At 38.7% G+C, this 23,495-nt stretch overlaps 1 protein-coding gene across 3 annotated transcripts; it reads left to right on the top strand.

The window, feature by feature from the left end:
• Nucleotides 1-1,319: 1,319 nt before the first annotated feature.
• On the top strand, nucleotides 1,320-21,817 carry saga (S-antigen; retina and pineal gland (arrestin) a). Of its 3 annotated transcripts, none has more exons than XM_017720042.1 (16): nucleotides 1,320-1,419; nucleotides 2,895-2,973; nucleotides 4,674-4,734; nucleotides 4,879-4,923; nucleotides 6,566-6,765; nucleotides 9,302-9,361; nucleotides 9,463-9,530; nucleotides 11,123-11,258; nucleotides 11,525-11,609; nucleotides 14,608-14,680; nucleotides 15,867-16,004; nucleotides 16,556-16,633; nucleotides 18,922-18,936; nucleotides 20,731-20,783; nucleotides 20,896-20,905; nucleotides 21,078-21,817. In XM_017720042.1, exons 2-16 carry the CDS (start codon nucleotides 2,926-2,928, stop codon nucleotides 21,175-21,177), a joined length of 1,170 nt encoding a protein of 389 aa, XP_017575531.1. In that variant the 5' UTR covers nucleotides 1,320-1,419; nucleotides 2,895-2,925; the 3' UTR covers nucleotides 21,178-21,817. The 3 variants fall into 3 exon arrangements, with proteins under 3 accessions (XP_017575531.1, XP_017575532.1, XP_017575533.1); XM_017720043.1 differs by having other exon boundaries at nucleotides 18,922-18,930; nucleotides 20,725-20,783; XM_017720044.1 differs by lacking the exons at nucleotides 1,320-1,419; nucleotides 2,895-2,973 and having other exon boundaries at nucleotides 4,696-4,734; nucleotides 4,879-4,922; nucleotides 6,564-6,765.
• The last annotated feature ends 1,678 nt before the right edge of the window (nucleotides 21,818-23,495 follow it).

Here is a 23,495-nt window from a genome sequence, read left to right on the forward strand (position 1 = left end):
ATTGTCCATAATTACTTGAAAAGATGTCTGGCTCCACTGACTTACATTAAAAGTAAAGAAGGTTTTTTCCTTCTCCTGTAAAGTTGCCACTTTGGAGATATGAGGTTTTGTTCTGAAAGCAGCTATATGTTGTGCCAAAATATCAACAGAAACACCCCAAAATTACTTAGAGTAAAATTGTTTTACTGCCATTGAAATGATGTTTTTCCTTCTCTTGAATTGCTACTATTTTGGTGATAAGAGGTTGTTGTCTGACAGCAACTTTTGAAGAAGTGAAGGAATTATCCGTGCCTTCACAGAAAAAATGCAGGTAATTTTACATTCACAGCATTTGCTAAACACTCTTATGCAGAGCAAAACACAATTTGATCACTTTTTAAGCAGGTAGGTGAAGGTAGTGTTTGGAGTCTTGCCCAAGGACTATTATTGGTATAGTGTAGCCCAGGCAGGGGACTGAACCATAGACTACAGAGTAGAATATATATATATCAGTATATTTTCCATTTTGTTATGGAATGTTTTATTATTTATACAGTGTGCTTGTCTATCTATTTATCTATCAAGCAAGTCAATCAGGGGTCAAGATGCTTTTATTGTCATTCCATCTATGGACAAGTACACAATAAATATGATACACACAATAAATATCCATCCACCCATCCATCCATTGTCCAAGCCGCTTCTCCGTCAGGGTCGCGGGGGGGTGCTGGAGCCTATCCCAGCAGTCATCGGGCGGAAACACACAATAAATAGGATAAATAAAACAGACATTAGACACAGTAAACAGACAGGACAGTGCAGCACAGACACAGCACTCATTTCTCAGCATAAGTCTGAGCAAAAGTCCATGTGAGGGATGGATGGGGTCATCCACAATAGTGGTGGCTTTGCAGATGCAGCGTGTGGTGTTAATGACCATGATGGAGGGGAGAGAGACCCCGGCGATCTTCTCAGCTAATTGAAGCAGCCCCTGCTTCATTACCTTTTCATCCATCTCATTTTCATCTGTGCTCACGTGCCTTTACCTGTGATGTCCCTGTAAAGCCTACAGCGGGGTCTTTAGGGGCTGTGATGTTATGGAACGTGAGATCAGCCGCACCACAGCTAGCCGCGCGTGACCAGGGACTGACCACTGCTCAGTAATCTCACCCACTGCTGACCAAGGGGAACCAACCCAATCGGCTCAGCCAGTGCAGCAGTCACAGGAAGCGCGGCTCTATGTGAGTACATGGGTGTTTATGTATAATGGGGGAGGAGACTGAAACTAACTTTGGCTAACCTGATTAACTGACCAATAACTCAGGACATCCTGACTACAAATAGCAGCCTTTGTGCTGCCAACACTTCATTTCTCTCTCTCTCTCTCTCTTTCTATCTCTCTCTTTACACCTCGCAGATCAGCGGGATCACCTGTACCAGGTATGCAGATCAGAGCACACAGTATCATGTTGGAACTACACTGTAATATAAAGCTGAAACTTTAAGGGGGAATTCCACTGATCTTTCAGAATTCCTGCTTAATTCAATGGTTGAGATGTAAGCAAAGTCATACAGAGTGGCTTGGTGTGAAATGCTTGACTGTAAAGACTCAAGATTTCTTTACAGTGGTGGTGATGGGAACCAGGGGTCACCATGTCTACAACACAAATATACCCATTTTATTTATTATCCAACACCACCAGTGAACAAAGTCTTCAATGGCAAATCTTCTTTGGGTACTTGTCTCACAACGTTGCATGTAACCCTGCAAAAAGCACATTTTAGGCTAAAAGGCGGATCTCAAAACAGTCATAAATCAGTGTTTCAGAGATTTGGCTGCATATTCATGATCATTTTGTGGAATGTTCTGTGAGGGAGTTTTTAGAGGCACGACACTCTTCAGATGTCTGGTTCCTATCACCAGAAGAGTTCTGGCTCCTCCAGAGTGGAGCATTTCACACCAAACAACTGAATGACTGAATGTGTTTTTCATTATGTGGAAATTTGAGAAAGTTGTTTGAATGACCCAGTTGAATTATGCAGCGTCATCATTAATTGACCACAACATGAGGAAAAGGAGAAGGAAAATAATTTCTTTACTTCTGTAAGTCATTCACACTTAATTCTAAATTAGTTTTCATTATGTTACAACAGTGGCAGCCATTTGTGTTGTTTTGTAACTGGTTGAACCTCAGAGTCTTCTTAAGTTTATCGTTTATTTTAGATGAAGCTTGAATCAAGAAGAGAGCAATAGGGCCTAACAAGCTTACAGTTCTATAAATTACTCAGCCCTTACATTGTTTTGTTTAGAATCACTAACCTTTTTAATAAAAACTTACACAATGAGGGTTTAAATATTCAACAAAATATTTTTTTGACATTATGTTCAACATTTTCATGGTTCCGTGAACAAGAAGTGAAAAAATGGCATTATCCTGTATATGCTGAATTTACATTCTTTACTTAAATTTGCTATAATTATTAAAAAAATTCAATTTTATACAGCATTCCTCAGTTATCTTAAAATCTTCAGTGGCTCTGTTCATTATTCTGGATGGATCTAACATTTTTATGTATCTGAAATCTGTGCAATTGTACAGGATGAGCATATTACTTTATACACTAGTCTGTGACAAAACTGGTTTTATCTTGCTGAAAGTGCAAACTTTTAGACAGGGATCCCAAACTTTTGAACACCAATGGACTTATATGCTTTAGTCATTTTTCCATGAAGTAGCAATACTTTTACTTGAGTTTGGATTTAGGCCCTTACATACCACCTATCTGTTACTAGTATACAGCACAGTGTATTGAATAGAGATTCTATAACAGGGGCTGTAGTTGCAATGTGCTATTGACACTGTAATACACTTTCACACCAACTCTTATTACCCTGTTATTGTTTTATTCCTCAGACTTTGCTAATTGGCCTCAAGATTTGCCACAATGAGTCCCAAGAACATCATCTTTAAGAAAATGTCCAAAGACAAGTCGGTAAGCAAAGCTTCTGCTCAGTAGATCAAGGAAAGTTGCATATTTTTGTTTTGTATTCTTGACAATTGAATGCTATGTGCAGTGTTGGAGTAGATAGTCAAACAACATAATTCATTTCAAATGACTAATTATTAAGGATGCATTGATACCAATACTGGTATTGGGTATCAGCTGATACTGTGCGATGTAAGCTGAGTATACACTGCTGTGCTAATGAACAAACCACTCAAGCTGCTCATGAATGAGGGTCTGTTTGCACAGAGAAATGTTACTGACTCTGTGGTGGTTGAACACAAAGCCATGGGTCATTTTAACATTCTGTCTTGGCGTATTTGCACCAGGATTTCACTGTGCAATTTTTGTTTTAAACACACACAATCACAACCACTTCCACAGTACAGGGGGAGACATGTAGGCTAGTAAAACAGAGGTGAAAAAGACTTGACATTTGCTACCAAAGACTACATATCCTGACTTTACTCTGTTTAACTGAACATAACCGTGAGGTATAAAAGTAAATACAGACATTTTTTGTTATATAGACTGTAGACGGACCACATGGTCCTACCGTATACATCACCGCCTGGCTTTTAGCTTCAGTGCTCAGAGTTAGCACAGCTGCTCAGTTTGTCTTTGCTCAGTACTCAGTGCACAGCATGTTAGTTTGAATAAAGCAGCTTTGTTTGAAATTGTTCACCAGCAGAGCTGTCTGTAGAGTTTTTCTTGTAGCATGTTAATCAGACAGATCATTTTTGTACAGTGTGAGTATTTAAATCATAGGTTTTGTTTCTACACGATGGTCTATTCAAACATACAGTGTGAGTCACCAAAGAACAAGATTTCTAGAATCAGACTGTATGTCTGGCTTAAGAGGACATTCAGCTACGCTCAACTAGCCCAATAAAAGACTCAGAGAAGACGTAAAACTCCACTTGCATGCATTAGCCTTGGCCTAAGGAGTCTATTGTTGAAAGAGACAGATGAGGATCAAAACTATGAAATGTACTTTACTTACAGCTGTACAAAAGCTTTTCTGATGTGTAACAAAATTAGATCTTCGATCAAAGGTAACTAACCCAACTTAATTAGTTAATGCATGTTATTTAAAATGAGCTAGAATGTAACGACTGTTAAGATACATTGCACTTAGTTCTAAGTAGGTCATGATTATTGTATTGTATGGTATGGGACTCATTATTAGTGAGTACTTAAAAAGTATGCTCATAGTTGTACTCAGTCTAAAAAAATGGTACTGATGCATCACTATGAATTACCTCTTCCACACTATAGTGGGATTACTTTAGTTACTGCTTCCAATAAAGTAATCTCTTTACTCATCACTTTACTTTTTAGCCACTCTCTACAACGCAAACACGTGTACCAACTGGAAAGTACAAGAGAAAACCCTGCAGTCCCTTCAGTACTTAATTTAGAAAGAAATAGAGGGTCGATGGATTGGCGACCTGTGCAGGGTGTATCCTGCCTTCCGCCCAATGACCACTGGGATAGGCTCCAGCATCCACACCAAAATAACGACATTACAACAAGGCATTATGTCATATTATGTTACCACCAACACTGGCTATTCACAGATAAGGAATGTGAGGCCTGTACAGAGTGAAAAGATAAGAGCTTTATTTGTTAGATACTTTTAATCATCTTTATTAATAAGCACAGTGTTGTGCATGTGTTGGTCACAGGTTGCTGTGTACATGGGGAAACGTGATTTTGTTGATCATGTGAACTCAGTGGAACCAGTGGGTGAGTTGGAGAGTCATGAATATGAACAGTTTTACTGTTGTTCATTCATTCATTTAGTTTGTTTCTCTGAGCCCTTCACTGTGACACATTATCTCTTCTGGATCTCTCTTGTTAATGTGCATCTCTTTCGCTCTCCTGTAACAGATGGTGTTGTCCTTATAGACCCAGAACTGCTGAAAGGCAAAAAAGGTAGATCTCCCTTCATTCCACAGACATGTGATGAATGTGAACTATTAGTGATGAGGCAGCACTGCGTTCATAACTTGGGATAAGCAAATGATCACAGCTTAATACTATTAAGGCAGATTAAAGTGTCAATATAAAAGTCTCAGCTATTAAAACACCCTATGTGTTGTATGTAAAAGTTTGAACACCCCTTCCCTGATAACATGTCATGTTGATTTCCTTAGTGAAAATAATTCACCGCATCTTCTACAGAGAGCACGGTTTCTGAGCATTTCGATGCACAGCTACTGCTTATTTTATTTAGTATGAGTTTAACATACCTGATAAAAAATGAAACATAAATTATATAATGTGCCGTAACTTTTGCACAGGCCACATTATCTTATTTTTACGTTATTTAATTTAAGTTTTAATTGTGCATTAAAATAAGCAGAAGCGTGTGTAGAGGATATCACTTAGAAAATCAGCAAAACATTATTTTCCTGCAAAACTTTTGCATTAAAAAATTATTTTTTAAAAAGTTGCTTCTAAAAAATGATTACTTTTCCCATTCCTAGCATACACCCCGATCTAAAATTTGGAGACAACTTTAAAAAGTTTTATGAAATGTTTGATTTCACTGTTGCAATGATTGAGCATTAAGCAGCTCTGTGCTAATCTCATGTGTACATTTATCCTCAATGTTCAGCTTCCCATTCACCAACGTGGTCTTAAGAGCAGGTTTCACATAAATAATGATGTGAGACTTTTCTAGACTGATGTTAAAAGTACTTTTTGGCCCAAAAAGGATTAACCAGCCTTATTGTGTTCTTATTACTGTATATTAATTTTTTGTCATATAACAGTGAACATATGAAAACAGCACTGTTTAATGCAAAATCTTTCACTTAATAAGTACTTCTTGGTCACCAAATTACCACCGAGTCTTATTTAGGACCAATCCAGTGGTGCCCTCTTCTTGCGCTGGGGCTGAATCTCAACTGGCTCCCTGCTCCCTACATAGTGCACTATGTAGGAATTTAAATACTGGATCTTGCACCCCAGCAGTGCACAGTACCCACAAGATCACAGACACATCCGTACTTGATAAATGATGCACTATTTGACTGTAGAGGCTAGAATTTTAAAACGGCCATAGCTAGCCCACTATTTAGGGAATACAGAGCCGGTTGGGGTTCCAGTCAGGGCCTCTTCTTACTGAAACATAAACATCTAAAGCATGTAATCCTTTCAAGTGACATTCTGTAGACTTTTAAACTGCCATTTTACAGTTAATTATACAGTAAGTACATTAATTCAGGTCTGTGATATTAATGTTGGAGGTGTTTAGGCTGTTTGCTATCTTTTAGCCTGTTAGATAGCTGACCTGCCTAGTTCTAGTTAAGAACATAAGTTGCCAGCCAGCCAATTCAGTTGCTATTAGGTCATAGGTGTGCATATATCATGGATTTTACAACAGCTTTGAACGCGGCTCATCCAATCACATTTTAAGACCTGAACTATCCATTTTATAACCAGCTTTATTGCGTCTTTATTATTGTATATTATTCAGTAACTACAGTGACTACAATGACATCTAGAGTTGTGAGATATGTGGGATTATTACAATCTGATGAGGTGATAACGTGGATGTTGCGATCCGTAGCGTATGTCGCCTTGTCCTGCATGTTCCGGTATGGCCGAGATGACATGGATGTGTTGGGACTCTCGTTCCGGCGGGACATTTACCTCTCCACTAGGCAGATCTACCCTGCACTGCAGGACAAGAAACAGTGCACTCTCACCAAGGTGCAGGAGAAACTCCTACGCAAACTGGGAGACAACGCCTACCCCTTTTTCTTCGAGGTGAGCAGACCCCAAAATACATCTTTAGAACCCTTGAACTTCCATTCTTCACTCTCATAGCTCAAAGTTGTAATGCAGTAACTGAATAATAAACCTCGGGATGTGGACGTACAAAGGATATTAATCTAAAGTGGTCCAAAGAATGAATGATGAGTCTGTTATACTGTTATAACACAGCCTTGTGCTGCCCAGAGACTAAGTGTATTCTTAAAGGGCCCATATCCTACACTTCTTTCTTTATCTCTATTATTACAATTAAACAGACTATTTTTGTTGGTTTGCTTTTCAGACTGAAATATGTAAATGAGCTCTGTTCTGAATGGCTAGTTCCAAAATCAGGCTCAACTTAACTCCTTTTAACAATGGAGTAATTGGGCGGGGCTAAACTGCTGTAGAATGAATAGGCCGAACTCAAAAAGTTACATTTGACTAAATATCTACCAAACTGACCATAATTCTTTAACTCTAAACCTGCTCTAAGCTTAACCTTAATCTAGCCCTAAACCCAGTCTCAGCCCTAACCCTGGTCCAATTCATAACCCCAACCCCACCTCTGTTTAGAATCAAGAGGTAGTTTGTTAACAATTGAACATCTATAGATAATCTATAGATGACTGCAATGGACTATCCAAATAAAGTGAGACCTAATTAAGTTCTAAAAAGTAATTATAACTTAAAATGGCCTGATTGCGTAAACATGTGCCAACTAATTGCCTCAGAAGATGCAAGTCATGAATGAACATGCAATTAAATATATAAGGTACACTAACTGCTGTGTTCTGCTATGAACACCGATGTGATTGTTGATATGAAATAATATTAACTAATGGGCTACTTCATTTGGCTTCAAAATGATCAGATTTTATTATGTTAATAGAATTAACTCACTGTAAAGAAAACAAATAAAAACATGCTAAAAGTTAGAGCTAATTAACACAAGCCAACAAAGCTGCTAAGAAAGCTCAGAAGGTCCACACTTGATCTGTTCACTATAGCATTATTGTGTAACAGTTCACTTAATGGGGTTTAGAGTGGTCTATTAAAATGAAAATTAAATAAATATAAAAAAGTTACATTGAATAGTTTTGCTTTGTTTGTTAAGTGACCCTTATTAGGCCTAAATTAGGGAAATTTCACCACCACATTTTGGCTCGTCTATGCAGTGAAACCCCCCCCCCACCCCCCCCACACACACACACACACACACACACACACTAGTGAATACACCCACTAGGGGCAGTGGGCACATTTGCCCAGTGCAGTGGGCAGCCCTATCCACGGTGCCCAGGGAGCAGTTGTGGGTTAGGTGCGTTGCTCAAGGGCACTTCAGTCATGTCCTGTCAGCTCACAAGATCAAACTGGCGACCTCCTGTCATAGGGCTGGTTCTCTAACCTCCAGCCCATGACTTTTCTTCTTGCACCAACTTTTGGCTTTACACAGTCCTGTGAAACTCTAAAACAATACAATTCCCAATTTTACCATACAAGGTCTGAGTATTTCAGAAACTGCTGATCTACTGGGATTTTCGCACACAACCATCTCTAGGGTTTACAGAGAACGAGTACGAAAGAGAGAGAATATCCAGTGAGCGGTCAGTTGTCAGAGGAGGTCAGAGGAGAATGGGCAGACTGGTTCCAGATGATAGAAAGGCAGCAGGAACTCAAATAGCCAACCAAAATCTCTGAGGAACGTTTTCAACACCTTGTTGAAAGTCTGCCATGAAGAATTAAGGCAGTTCTGAAGGAAAAAGGGGGTCCAACCTTTTACTAGTAAGGTGTACCTAATAAAATGGTACAGTATGAATAAAACAGTGTAAAAAACAGTATATATACATACATACATATACTGCAGCAGTTCAGCTTTGATCATTTAGCCTTATGGTATAAGTGATGTAGCTTAGATTGCTTTTTAAACAAGGCATAATATGAATCAGAACAGCTTTTACATATATCATATATTACATATACAGTATATAGGACACATATCAAACTAATGTAAATGCAAAAGTAAAAAAAAAAAAACTGTTTAGTTCTAAGCAAAAAATAAACAGAGGTTGGAAGATGGTCGTGGTCCCAGTCAGAAAATTGAACCTCAAGGAAAAATAAGGAAATTTTAAGATACATGCCTTTTATTAGGTTTTAACACTTGGAAACATTTCCAAACTTGTATATTATGCATTAAAACCTAGCTCTCCATGTTGACTTTGCAGTGCAAGTGATGCATGCACTCGGTTTATCGTCCGTGTCAGAACAAAACCTTGTTTCTCCATTTTTGTTTTTTTCCTTTATTGATATAATTTGCAAATAGCAGCTGTCCTTGATATTGTGTGAACATTCCATGAAGATACGACCAGCAGAAATGGTCCAAAAGATTCTTAACATTTTTTCTTTCTCCTGCAAAGTTACTGTTTTGGAGATATGCGGTTTTTGTCAGACAGTAACGATAGCCTTTCATAATAATGCTCATGCAATATTGACATCTGTCTCCATCACATTACTCAGGGATTTAACATGTGATTCATCTGCTCTGTTTCAGTTCCCTGATAACCTGCCGTGCTCTGTGGGTCTGCAGCCGGCTCCTAAAGACGTGGGGAAGGTGAGCGGTGCTTACTTCAAACTTCCCTTTCAACATTTCAGGTCAACTTTATATAATCTAACCTGCCACAAGCCTCTGAGCAACACTGTCCATTTCCACAGCACTGCGCTGTTGAGTTCGAGGTGAAGGCCTTCAGCGCTGAGAGTCAGGACGCTAAGGTCCGCAAACGGTCAGTCTAAACGTCCCTATATGTCGCAGTATAACTGTATAACCAGTAAAACCCAGCTGTGAATGCAGCAGCACTTGTAAAATATGTACGAGGGTCAAGTTGATTTTAAGTGTTTCTGAGATGAAGAACTTCTGAAGAGCACTATGTGTGTTCATCAGAAGAAGAACCGGCTCTACCTGTTAAGCAATACAAGCAGCTGCTTAGAGCACCTTGCCCACCAACACATTTTGAGGTATTTTAAGTCAGAATGAGGGGTGAGTGACTGGTTAATAATGCCTTAAAAAAGAGAAGAAGCTAAAATATAAAGGTGTATTTTGGTTTCAATTTAAGATGTTAATATTATGGCTTTTTTTTCGGCTTTTGGTCAGAAAATGAAAAGGAGCCAGTCTGTGCAGAGAATGCTGAGATGCCATTAGAACCCCGTTACCCTAAAATAATCAGCAATAATCAAAGTTGACAGGTTTTTTTTTGTTTTGTTTTTCTTATAGACAATTAACAACACACTTAAATATTAAAATCGAATTTTTTGTTTTTATTAGTTTACAGTAAATCAACCAGCTGTAACAGCACAGATTGAATCAGATGCTTGCGGTAAAAATGATCAAGAGAGGCTTTACTGATGGAGACGTAATCCAAGCCTGCAGTCGCAAAGCAGGCCTGGGTCAAAACCAGAAAGCTCAGCCAGAAAACAAACATAACCATAGGCAGTCAATCCAGAGGTCAAGGCAAAAGATGTCCAGAATACAGTCCAAAAGGTCAGAACACGGTCAGATAGCCAAAGGCAGACAATCCAAAGGGTTAAGCAAAAAGACGTAATCGGAAGAAACAGGCAACAAGGTCATAAACAAGAAGGCAGACACCCAACGAAATGTTCAGTAGATCGATAATGATACACCTCACAGTCTGTCTGAGCTAAAGCTTATAAGCTATACCAAAGATATCACATGACCTACGTCACAGGTGACGCGAATTAGTATTCAGGAGAGTAAAAGCACTGAGTGGATTGTGAAGGCAGGTTAGAGGTTGCAGGAGTCATGTGATCTCCCAGAGGTGTCTGGGAGATGGAGTCCGGGTGAGTGTCAGAGCCTGAGGGATGCGTGACATTAGCAAGTCATCTGATATCATATAAACAAAGTTTGGATTCTTAGGAACTTTTATTTAAGACTATTTATAGGATTTATAAGTATAAATGTTTGGATCATGTAAAGACTGGTCCTTATTCACACAACAGTTCAACAAATCTTTTCCAGATTAAACATAAACAAAATTTATACAGTCATAATAGTGTCAAATAGACAGCTAAAATCTGAAGAGGACACATCAAATAAGTTACTAACTTTTATAGACTGAAACGACAGCTTAAGGCCTTAGAGGAAAACTTATTCTCTCCACCGGTCTGGAGAATCTGCTTAGGACCCCCAAAATGCAGGTGGGGCCTGGATCTACCCTGTTATCTCGCTTCATTAAAACCAAACCAATTAATTTATTATAGAGTAAAACCAGTTAGAACTGCTTGTTACCACATGAACTATATTAATTAGGTGCTATGCTTACTTTCAACTATCGCTGACCTTCTGGTGTGTCTCCTGCAGGAGTACAGTCCATCTGATGATCCGTAAGGTGCAGTTCGCCCCAGAGAAGACAGGTCCAGCTCCCTCAATGTCCATCACCCGTGACTTCCTCATGTCTGATAAGCCCCTGCATGTGGAGGCAAGCCTGGAGAAGCAGGTGGGTGGTCTGAAAAGTATGCTGTTGTTGATTGATTTCCAGGATTGTTTCATGCGGTCAGAGGGTTTTTTTCTGTGCACAGCGTTGATTGAACGCTGGGTCAGTTTTGGGGTTTAGGCCCACAGATTTGACGGAGACCTTCCAATCTGTTAGACAAAGTGGCCTAGCTGGTAACGTCATGTGCAGTTTTCATTCGTGTCACTGTGTAACGTATTGCAGGGTGATGAGTTGATTGTTTAATGAAAAAAATCTCAAACGTCTTGCAGACTTTTTATCATGGGGAGCCAATACACGTACGGGTCAACATCAACAACGAGTCCAACAAATCTGTGAAGAACCTCATTCTCTCGGGTGAGTGCAGAAGTAAACACACTAATAAGTTTTAGACGTTTGTCAACATATCCTTTGAAGTGGTGTGTCATTCTGTAGCCGGCTTATTAGGAACTCAAAGTCTAGGCTGTTTTTTCTGTGAGAAAAATGAACAATGTTTTCAAAAATGTTCCAAAAATGTTCCGAAGCCAATGAGTTTTGCAGTACACATGTTTTCCCGCTTAATGTCACTGGGCCCACTGGATTACAAGGTAACAAGGTGCCGAAGCACAACCAGTGCTACATTCAAGCTAACACTACCTAATTAACATCATAGGAATGGCAACCTCAACAAAATACCCCCTCCCCAGAAATATAGCAATATTTGTCAAATGTAGCATCTAAATGTCTTTGATAATAGTAGCCAAAGGTTTGAGCAGCTAATCCTGGCATATAATAGAGCTGAAGTTCAATAGTAGACCTTTCTTCTTTATATAGTTATAAACCATGATCATGCATTTTATCATCATTTCCGCTGCCGTATGAACCGTATTGTACTCGTGCTGAATTTGGTTACCCTTCTTGCTGGGGTACCAAGCGTACCAAGTTGGAATGTACAAGCGGAGCTGGTAAAGGCGCAAACCCTGACTTAGGGCTGAAGAATTTGGGTATGTTACAACCTCAAAGGTTTACTGGATTTTAAAAGAAGTCATACATTTAAAAAAAAGCCAAACACCAACCCAACCGCCATGCCAGTGACCTACATAAGATGGCAAAATATCAACATTTTTTGATTTCATTAATCAGACTTGAATGGCCATTTTTTGAAGGCAACAGAGTAAGATAGCAGAAAAGATGTTGTTTACAAGATTGTTTACGTTGTTTATATCAGCTATCTACTAGGTACAATATAGAAATATAATAAAAGAAGATACATGACTTCAGAGGAGAGCTAACCCCCAAAACAACCTAGTATCAATCAAACTAACTTACCTAGGATGAAAAGAAAAATGAAAAAACAACTACCCTGCCTCCCTGAACCAAACCAAGAAAAAACATAGCAAGCAAAACAGGGCGCTCACCCCCTGCGTTAGAGAAAGACTTACATGATTCATTAATCAAGGGCTGATTAAGACAAGCTGACCCAAGGTGCTGGGTTTGATCTGGTCAGTAGGAGAGCAGCCAATTGCTGCAGCCAATCAGAAATCTCCAAGTGCAGGTCCTTGTAAAAGAATAGGTGGAACATGGAAAAGAGAAAGGCAATAAGGTAAAGCAGCAAAATAATGCTTTTCTAATCAATATTGCTAATGCAATTCAAATTGTGTTTCTTTTCTATTAACTAAAGGCCTGGTACTTTGGCCAAGAAGAGCAGAATATCATTTTTGTGGCTTGAGGCTTGAACACAGAATGTAGTACCCCACACTGCCAGTTAGCTTATAGCAATAACAATATCATCACAATAATGATAAAATACCATCATATTGTTCACCTCTTCATGGTTGTTTGGTTGCTTTTGTTTGATCTAATTCATTTACAGGCAGATTACAAACTTCATGTTTTAAAGCTTAAGAAAATATAATATATTACATATAAACATATAACATAATATGGACTACAATTAAAATGGCAGCTTGTGTGATTTGAAAATTGCGCTCTCAAATTATGATTTCAATATGAAATTAATGCATCTTTCAGCCATACCCATCCATCCATCCATCCATCCACTCCATTTTCTAAGCAGCTTCTCTGTCAGGGTCACGGGGGGTGCTAGAGCCTATCCCAGCAGTCTTCGGCGGAAGGCAGGATACACCCTGGACAGGTTGTCAGTCCATCGCAGGGCAGACAGACAGACACAGACAGTCACTCACACCCAGGGGCAATTTAGCATCTCCAATTGGCCTGACTGCATGTCTTTGGACTGTGGGAGGAAACCCACACAGACACAGGGAGAACATGCAAACTCCACACAGAGAGGACCCTGATCACCCGGCCGGGGAATCGAACCCACGCCACCGTGCCGCCCCCTCAGCCCTACCCTGACTGGTCAAATGCAATCATAATAGGATGGTCACATAGTGTCACCAGAGTCAGGTGACCACCTTAAAAAAACACTAGTTGGCCAGAGTCGCTGTGTGATTCTCACAGAAAACTAAATGCGGCAAAAAGAAAGTCAGAACCTGAAACTCCTCCATTATTGTTTGTGTTTACTCTTAACACTAGATTCACGTTCAAAATAATGTGACCACACAAGCTAAAGAGAACTCCACCTACTTTCACAGCTTGTTTGGTGGGACACTGCTACTTGACCAGACCAGGGCAGGGATAGTACTGGGTTCGGATTTGTAACTGTACTGTGCTGTACTGTGCTGTACTGTGCTGTACTCTGCTGTACTGTGCTGTACTGTGCTGTACTCTGCTGTACTGTGCTGTACTGTGCTGTACTCTGCTGTACTGTGCTGTATCGTACTGAAACACTTTTACTTTCATGTGGCATAACTTCTGTGCACAGGAACATTTACATTTACAGCATTTAGCAGACGCTCTTATCCAGAGCGACTTACAAGAAGTGCAGTCCTGAGCTCAGGTACTGCTAGATGCAAAAGTCAGTGTAGATACCTGGAAAAAAGGAACAGAGTTGAACACTGAACTCTGTGCCATGCAGTGCCATGCAATACAATACAATAAACTACAATACACAGTGCATTCAACAATAAAGTAAACTACAAAAACACAGAGCAATACAATAAAATATGATATACAAGTGGAGCACAGCATTATTAATAATGGAACATTAGCTAGCTTTTAGCATGTATGTAGCATTATTCACATTTTGGTTTTGGTTTATTTATCATATTACACCACGGAGGCAATTTTCAAAAATACAACTTTGTTTTTCAATAAAGAAAACCAGCTTAGACCCGGAGTTCCTAATAAGGGAATGACTCTGATGGCAGAATAACGCACTTCAGACAACTGATACACATTAAATGTCTGGACCACAAATAAAATAATCTCATCTCTCTGGTTCTGTGCTTTTCAGTGGACCAAATCGCCACTGTTGTGCTGTACTCCAACGACAGCTACATGAAGTCAGTGGACCTGTTGGAATCTGAGTGAGTGTCTGAATCACTGGCTGTGTTTACATGCAAAGATTTGAATACATTCCAATTATAGATTAAGACTGAGGTGTTATGCACATGCGTAGAGAACCACTCAGGTCCAGTCAGAGTGAGATGAGCAGCAGTGAGCAGTGCTTGTGCTTTTAATTACTTTAAAATGACGTCAGACTCAGGAAAACGTCCTTCACATGTCCTTATTAAAGAAGGCCGAGAGGAAGACGTCGTGTTCTGAGACATTTAAGTTGGACACCCATCCCACAGCCGTCTTTTAAAGATCAGAGCATGAACTTCGTCTCCTCTGCAGACCAGTTTCTGCTCCGCTGTGTTGAACGTTATAAACTTTCTCTATAACGCGACGCACATGATCAGAACGTACTTACTCTATCCGATAGGGAATGTAATTGGATACAGGCGTTTATACAGGTATTTTTATTCTATTTAACAGATTATATATAGGATTACCCAGCTTGTTCAGTCGGATAGAAACTGTATTCTGAATATCCTCAACCAGAGTAGTTTATTCCGATTGTGGTGTATACATGGACGTATTCTATTCCGATTGAGCTATTATTAACAGATCATTAGGCTGCATGTAAACATGACTAAAGGAGAAGGGATGGTGTTTTGGGTATTAAAGGGCTCACATTACCAAAAAACTGATTTTAACGGCGAAAGAGTTTGATGTTGCATGTAAACATTGTTTAAAACATGTCTAACTTAGCTGCAAAAATCCCAACCAGGACAGAGGTTATTTACATATATTAGCCATAAAGGCGCAGCAACAAAAGGAAAAACATACCTTCAAACAAACAGTATAATTCTAAAGCATAAAGAGAGGCTGGAAAACGGTACTGTAAAATTAATTATGACACTTTTTGGCATGTAAAACCAGAGGTGTAAAATCCAGGTCCAGAAAGGAAAAATCCTTCCCAGGATTTTGTTCCAACAGGTTGGCTTCTCTAGTTAGATCACACCACCAGCAGAGCTGTCCAGGCAGTTAGAACCAAATCCTGGCAAGGATTTTTACTTTCTGGACCTGAGTTTTACACCTCTGTGTAAAACCACACAAACATCCACAAAAGTGGACCTCTGCAGACAAAATAAATGGAAGAAAATGCATGAAATGTATGTAACTGAAGGATTCTGATTTGATCTGTCTCAAACCTTTCTGTTGGTCCAGAGAATATTTGGAAGCAGGTGAGAAAATGGAGAAGGTGTACACACTGCTCCCCCTGCTGGCCAATAACAAGAAAAGGCGGGGCATTGCTCTTGATGGAAAACTGAAGCATGAAGACACCAATCTTGCCTCAAGTAGCGTGTGAGCTTGTTTCTGTTGTTTATGGACTTGTATGCTAACAAGGCAGGACTTCAAAAGAAAGATGGGCAGATAATGAACTCACTGGCCACATTATTGGAAACCCCTACCTTGTAGCTCCACCTCACTGGTGTACAGTTAGAGACTGCTGTTCATCTGTTGATGCAGTGTTTGTGTTAGCCATCCTCTAGCCCTAAGTCACTGGCCAGTCTCTGACCACACAGTAGCTGTAGCTTATCAGAAACTGACCAGTGGGCTAGAGGTCCAGGTTCGAGGTATTCATTATATAATTTGTGGTCTTATGGAATAGAGTTGCATGAAATTTTTGCAAAGCCTAATCTGAGAAATGGTAACTTTACAGGAAAAAGAAATAAACAGTCAAACGTTCATGTAAGTGACTGTGATAATATTTTTATTCCAAGTTTATCTGTTAGTCCATTCATCATGAAATGCTCACACGAAGAGTCACCACATATAAGGTCAGTGGTGCGCAAGAGCAGACGTACGTGGTAAATGCTTCATGGTCAATTTTCTGATCTGTGCTTCTGCTGTAGAATTAAAGAGGGGGTCCTGAAGGAGGTGCTGGGGATCTTGGTGTCCTACAGAGTCACGGTGAAGCTCATCGTGGGCGGGTGAGTGTGATCATTAACCATAATCTCATCCATTAGCAGTTAAACGCTGTGAAAAAAGAGGGCCACACTTTATTTGGATGGTCCATTATAGATGCTCTTCAGATACTTAAATCATTAACAGACCTCTGGTGATACTCAGTTGATTATCAATGGTTAGGATTAGGATTAGGTGTAGGTTTTGGCTTGAGGTTAGGGTCAGCGTTAGGCTTAGGCTTTGGGATAGATTTAAGTAAATCACACTGAACTTGTTTTAGTTGAATGTTACTTAAAGACACTACATACTTACAAAGCATCTACAATGGACCACCCAATTAACACTCAACTTAAAGCTGAGTTGCATTTAATTGGCAATTGACATTCAATGTTACTTATATATACGCTGCATTTACAAAGCACCTACAGGGGACCATCCAAATAAAGTGACACCAAAAAGATAAGCTGAAATGCAAGAGATAAACTCTTTGAGGAGATAATGAGCCAGTACTAGTGAAACTATCTATCCAAGCAGGAAAATCATTTTACTTGACAAGAAATTTTAAAATTTGATTGGCTCCAGTCTAGAAATACTGTAAGTAGCTCGGATAACTGTCCAAGTGTTTGAAATAAATAGAAAATGCTGCTTTTTAGATTATTTATTTAGATGAATTGAGATCAGACTTGCTACAGCATTGTAATAAGTGAAATACACTTTATCCTTAATTCAACATTTTGCATTATTAATTTTAGCACATTGTAAAAAAAAATGAAGGCCAGGGAATAAAAAATATATCACTAGTTTAAGTGAAAATGACTGAATATTAGTGGAGTTTGATTACACTTTTACTTAAAACAAGTTGGCTCATCCTGAAACACATTGGCCTAAATCCAGAATTAACTTAAAACTAGTCCATAGTCTCAGAACAGACATTGTAAAAGGCACAATTTTACTGAAATCATAACCATAAAGTCACATAAAGTGATATTTTCCTCAACATTAATTTCCTGATGCATGTTGGGCCACTGCCACTGAACGTTTTAATATGCTTTATTTGCACTGCAACAAATAACACATACTTAAATGTAGCCAATATATCTGATATTTCTTATTATGTGATTGACAGACATATTACAAGACTATTTAGCCTTTTTCTAGACATTTTTACTTGTTACAAATCCTTTTAACTAGTAAAAGTATCTTAATCATTTGGGCAGATCATTTCATGTAGTTTGAGGAATAACGCAGATAGTTTAGCTCATATAAAGAAATCATGCTTGAAAGCAGTAAAATGAATGTAAAATGATTAAGACACAAGATAAAATTACTCAAAACAAGTGAAAATGTCTAGAAATAAGTTAAATAATCTTATAGTATTCTTATAACAATCTCATAATGAGAAAGTTTAGATATATTGACTAGATTTAAGATTTTAAGATTTTAGACATCATTTTTTCTGTGTGTGATTCTTAAATCAGTTTTTCAGTGGAACAGAATAATATGAATTGGCACCTTAGCTAATCTAGCTTGTTTTACCAATAAAGTACTCAATTTTAAGATTTCCTAATTAACTGAGGCGTACACTGTTAGAAATAAAGGTTCTGTTCAGGCACATTCTTCATTCATCAAGGTACAAACCATGTAAATATACCCTCTAAAGGTACAACAGTGGTTTTAAGGTCCAATCGTGCACCTTAAATAAGTTTTTCTCAGTGAACAATTACATGTTTGTACCTTTATGTTCCCTGACTAGAGGTACTGAAATGTACCCTTGAGGGTTCCACCCCAGTGACAGTGTAGTATCTTTATTTCTGAGTGTATAAGACTATTAATTATTAAAAATCACCCTTATTAGTCCCACAACAGGGAAATTTCACCTCCACGTTTAACCCATCCATGCAGTGAAACACCAAATACACACTAGTGAGCACACACACACACTAGGGGGCTGTGAGCACACTCGCCCGGTGGGCAGCCTTATCCACAGCACCTGGGGGTCAGGTGCTTTGCTTAAGGGGAACCTCAGTCACATCCTGTCAGCTCAGGGAATCAAACTGGCAACCTTCTGGTCACAAGGCTGGTTCCTAACCTCCAACCCACGACTGCCCCCAGATTCATAATCAATTTGAGAATATACCATGAATTCAAAGATAAAAACTAGCAAATAACTTTTAAAACAAGATCATTAATCTCATATTTCCAGGTTTCCAGGTTAATTCCATATTTCCACAGACAAATTTGCAGTTTAGCTCCCTGCATGAAACCTGTGATTGACTCTTTGTGTTTTTGTTCTTTGTGTTTTTGTCTCCCACAGGCTGGTGGGCACCAGGTGAGCATTATATGATACTGTAATTCTGTAGCTGCAGTATTGTGAGTAGAATAATGTTGCGTGAATAATACCGCTGTCGTAACAAAGCCTTATCTCCCAAATGGCAAATCAAGAGGAAACTTCTTACTGTTCATAATAAGATTTTATTCCAGCACTGCAAAAAACTAAATATTAGCAAGTGCAGTCATCTCATATCAGGACAATAAAAAAACATTATTTAATTTATTTCATGAACAACTATCCTTCTCACTTAAAAATGTTACCTTACTTTAAGTCATTTATGGGCAGTGGTGGACGAAGTATGCAAATCCTGTGCTTGAGATAAAGTAGAGACGCCCAAGGTAAAATATTACTGCAGTAACATTAGAATTTCCTCCCTTTAGACCTCCACTTGAGTAAAAGTACAAAAGTATTTACCTTCAAATGTACTTAACTATAAAGTAAAAGTACTAAAAGAGTAATTCTGGCTCTGATGTCCTGTTATCATTTTTATAACCAGACTGGCTTCATGAACTCATTTCAGGTGAAAGTCCTCCAGCGTCTCTCTTGGTAAACCAGTCTTTTAATAGAACGTCATTAATTAGTGACGCTGACGTCTATTAAAATGATCAGAAGCACAAAACACTGAAGGTAAACAGTTTCCATCAGGGAGAACCGAGTGGCTCTGAAATCACTTTTTACACACAAGCAAAGTTTCAGTTTCAGATTTATTTACAACTTAGTTCCAAGTTTAAGTTGAATAAAAACTGGCTTTAAACTCAGGATCACAGATGAGCTCCTTTACTATGTTGATCTGTCGGCCTCTGTTCATAAACATAAACCAGCCCAAACTCATTTACTATAAAATGAAATGGTGTTTGTAGAAATTCAGAAAAAAGCCGCGTCAGTCTCGACTGCATATGTGGACATATTTCTATATTGAGCTCTATTTACACAAAGTTAGGTTAGTTCATCATTTATGTTGAACAGACTCTCCCAAAGTTTTACGCTGCTGCGCTGACGTTGAACCGCGTGCTGCACTGGGTCGGTATGACCAACAGGTCAAAACCAGCTCTAAACAAAGTGACCGCTGGGCCCTGATTGGTGCTCTGGCTTTGCGCTTCTTTCGTTTTGACATGTTTCGTTTTTATACACACAGAAACCAAAAGGAACGACAGATTTCTCAAAATGTAGGAGGAAAAAGTCGGATATTAGACTCTGAAATGTAGTGGAGTGAAAGGAAAAAGTCACAGAAAATGGAGAAACTTCAGTACAGATACACCAAAAATACTAAAGTACAGAAACTAATTACATTTACTCAGTTACTCAGTTACTGTCCACCAGTGTCACTTATCAGGTTATGATAGCTGTGTCAACAATTACTGTGATATGAGGACTTTTTCATTTGTTTCAAGAAGTAGCCCCGCTTATATTGTCTTTCTTCAGGGATGCTAAAACACTTATTAAGTCACTATATTGTTGTTATGTTAATGGTTTATTGATTTTTTTATTTACTATTATTATTATTATTATTATTTATTTTATTATCTATTATTTTTATTTTCTATTATTATTTTTAATACTATTATTTCTTTTTAGCATTTGTTATGTTTTTACTTTTTTCCCTGACCTCTGTATTGGCTCCACTGTAAATGAGGGTCTCCCCAAATGTCCTCTGAGTTTATATAAAGGTTGATTGATTGATTGATTGATTGATTGATTGATTGATTGATTGATTGATTGATTGATTGATTGATGAACTGTATTTACAGAGCTATGAGAAAATCTAATTATGATTATTTTTTTTATCACCAGCGAGGTTGGACTGGAGTTGCCATTCCAGCTTATGCACCCGAAGCCTGATTCAGGTATTATATGTTCTGTGTTCTGTGTTCTCAACAGTAATAGTGTGTTCTCATTTTTAACACTGTGTATTCAACATTTCATCTACCCTCTTTCTCTCTTTTGGGCTTCTTGAAGTGAAAGAAAGGTCAGTCTTCCAATAATGTGTTCCAGGTTACGCAATCAGAGCCCCTTTTCAGTTACACAATCTGTCTGAACAGAGCGTATCGCTCATTGTTGTTTATGGTAGAGTCATGTGTCGGTATTTCTTTATCTGTGCTACATCTGCTGCCATTGCTTCTGCCATTTCTCCTGTACAGCGAGGAGGAAGAGATGGTGTTTGAGGAGTTCAAGCGAGCCAACCTAAAAGGCATGAAGGAGGACGAGGAGGAAGGGAATATTTCTGCGGGTGAGCCTTGAGGAACGCTCGGAGAACACGGGCTTCTCGAAGAGCATGGCCAACCGGATTACTGAAGTTAGAAGACAATAGAGAGAAGACTGCACTGAAATGCATAGTGGCTGAGATCGTAAACTGGGAGGAGTTTGTCTGTTAGCGCACTAAAAACAGTGGTGTTCCAGACCTGGTCCTGGATCACACCTGGAAAGGCTGGTTCTCACTATCAGCAGTCACTTAGGGTCTCCGTGCTGCTAGAGCACCACAACACGTAGTGGGTTAGATTACAATTAAGCATTAAAAAGTAACAATGCTTTCAAAAAGAGACAATATCTTAAATCTAGTCCATTATGTTTAATATTTCTCATTCCGAGGCTGTTGAAACATATTTGAAGGTTAAATATGATAAGAAATCATATATTATAAGACTTATAGAAGTCATTGTATATAGTGAAACTCCTATTTTGTTGGGAGACGTTTGGGCTTCTTTGGTCAAAAAACAAGCAAAATCATCTGCCGATAGAATAAAAAAGTCCCTCTACACTCTTAAAAAAGGTTCTTCAAGGGTTCTTTAGTAAAGAAAATGGTTCTGTGTAGAACCATGAACACTCAAAGAACACTTTGCATGATTAAAGGGTTCTTTACACCAAGAAAGGGTTCCTTAGATTGAGGGAAACGTGCATGAATGTGCTATAGATAGTTCTACATAGAGCTTTTTTGAAAAGGGTTCTATATAATGCCCAAAAGGGTTCTTCTACCTTTACAAGCCTGACATCGTACCAATAGAAGAACCCCATTGGGTGCTACATAGAATCATTTTCAAAAAGGTTCTATATAGAACCATCTACAGCACGTTCTCCATCAATCTGAAGAACCTTTTCATGACACAAAGAAACCTATAATTGCACAAAGGATTCTTTGAGTGTTCACAGTTCTATCTACACTCTTATAAAAGATGGTTCTTCAAGGGTTCTTCAGTAAAGGAAATGGATCTGTATGGTTCTTCAAATTGAAGGAAACATGCATGAATGTGCTATAGATGGTTCTATATGGAACCTGTTTGAAAAGGGATCTATGCAGCACCCAAAATGGTTCTGCTATTGCAACAAGCTTGACGAGAACCCTTTTGGGTGCTATATAGAACAATATACAGCACATTCATGCATGTCTCCCTCAATCTGAAGAACTTTTTCTTGAAGCAAAGAAGCCTTTTATTGTGTAAAGGGTTCTTTGAGTGTTCATGGTGCTTTATAGAACCATTGAAGAAGCATCTTTGTTAAGAGTTTAGCGAAATGACTTAAAGCAAGTAAAAATGTCCAGAAATGAGTCAAATAATCGTATAATATTGGTTCAACAGTCTCACCATGAGACTTTTTAGCTGTATTGACTGGATTTAAGAAGATTTCACTGCATGTGATGTCATTTTTGGCAATGTAGAACCACAAATGTTCAGCTGGAACTGTTTGGCACACGAATGGTTTACCATGGGCTGTGTTACTGTGGCAGACGGAACTGTCTACAGGCGTGTTTTTAGGGATACAGTCAACATAGGTAGAAAGAATAAGTACGATTGTTCAGTACCTGGAATAAAGTAGATCTAATAGCTGTAGTATAATGATTTATTTGATTGAATCCAGACGTAATAAACTACACTGTACCCAAAGATAAGACAACACAAGCCAACATTACTTCTATCCAGATTTTATTTAGGATAAATAGAGAGAAAATGAGATTTTTACACATCAAAAAATCAGCAAACAAATCATGACATCAATCATGCTGAAATTAAAGATGATTACAGGCTTATCTCCAGTAATTTACAGTCTGTTCTAGATATCTTATTTTACTTCCAATTGATTCCGTTTCATTTGAATGAATGTTTACAATGTACTAACAATAAACGGGGCATGCATGTCTCTTATTCATCTGTACTGGGTTACTGGGACCGTGATGAATGTGCGAAATATAAACCAATTCATAAGGTAACAAGACAAGCCTCACTGTTATTGTGCTTCAGTCACACAATCAGCTTTTATTTACTCTCCCTCTGGTCCCATCGGGCACTTATTATTTAGCGCAGCTTCCGCTAAACATTAGTGCTCAGTCCATTATAATATCACATTACTAACTGCCTCTCAGGCCACAATAAAGCACCTCTAATTCTTCTCTGTCAGCCCAATACTTTCAGCAAAGCTTTTATCAGTGCTTTCTAAACCTAACAAGGGGCCTTTGCTTATGCCAGGCTCACACACACAGTCTCATACACACACACGCACACACACACACACACACACACACACACACACACACACACACACAGACATATAAACATCGTTCCGGATCA

Source organism: Pygocentrus nattereri, chromosome 19 (assembly GCF_015220715.1).
Source record: "Pygocentrus nattereri isolate fPygNat1 chromosome 19, fPygNat1.pri, whole genome shotgun sequence".
Classification (NCBI taxonomy): domain Eukaryota; kingdom Metazoa; phylum Chordata; class Actinopteri; order Characiformes; family Serrasalmidae; genus Pygocentrus; species Pygocentrus nattereri.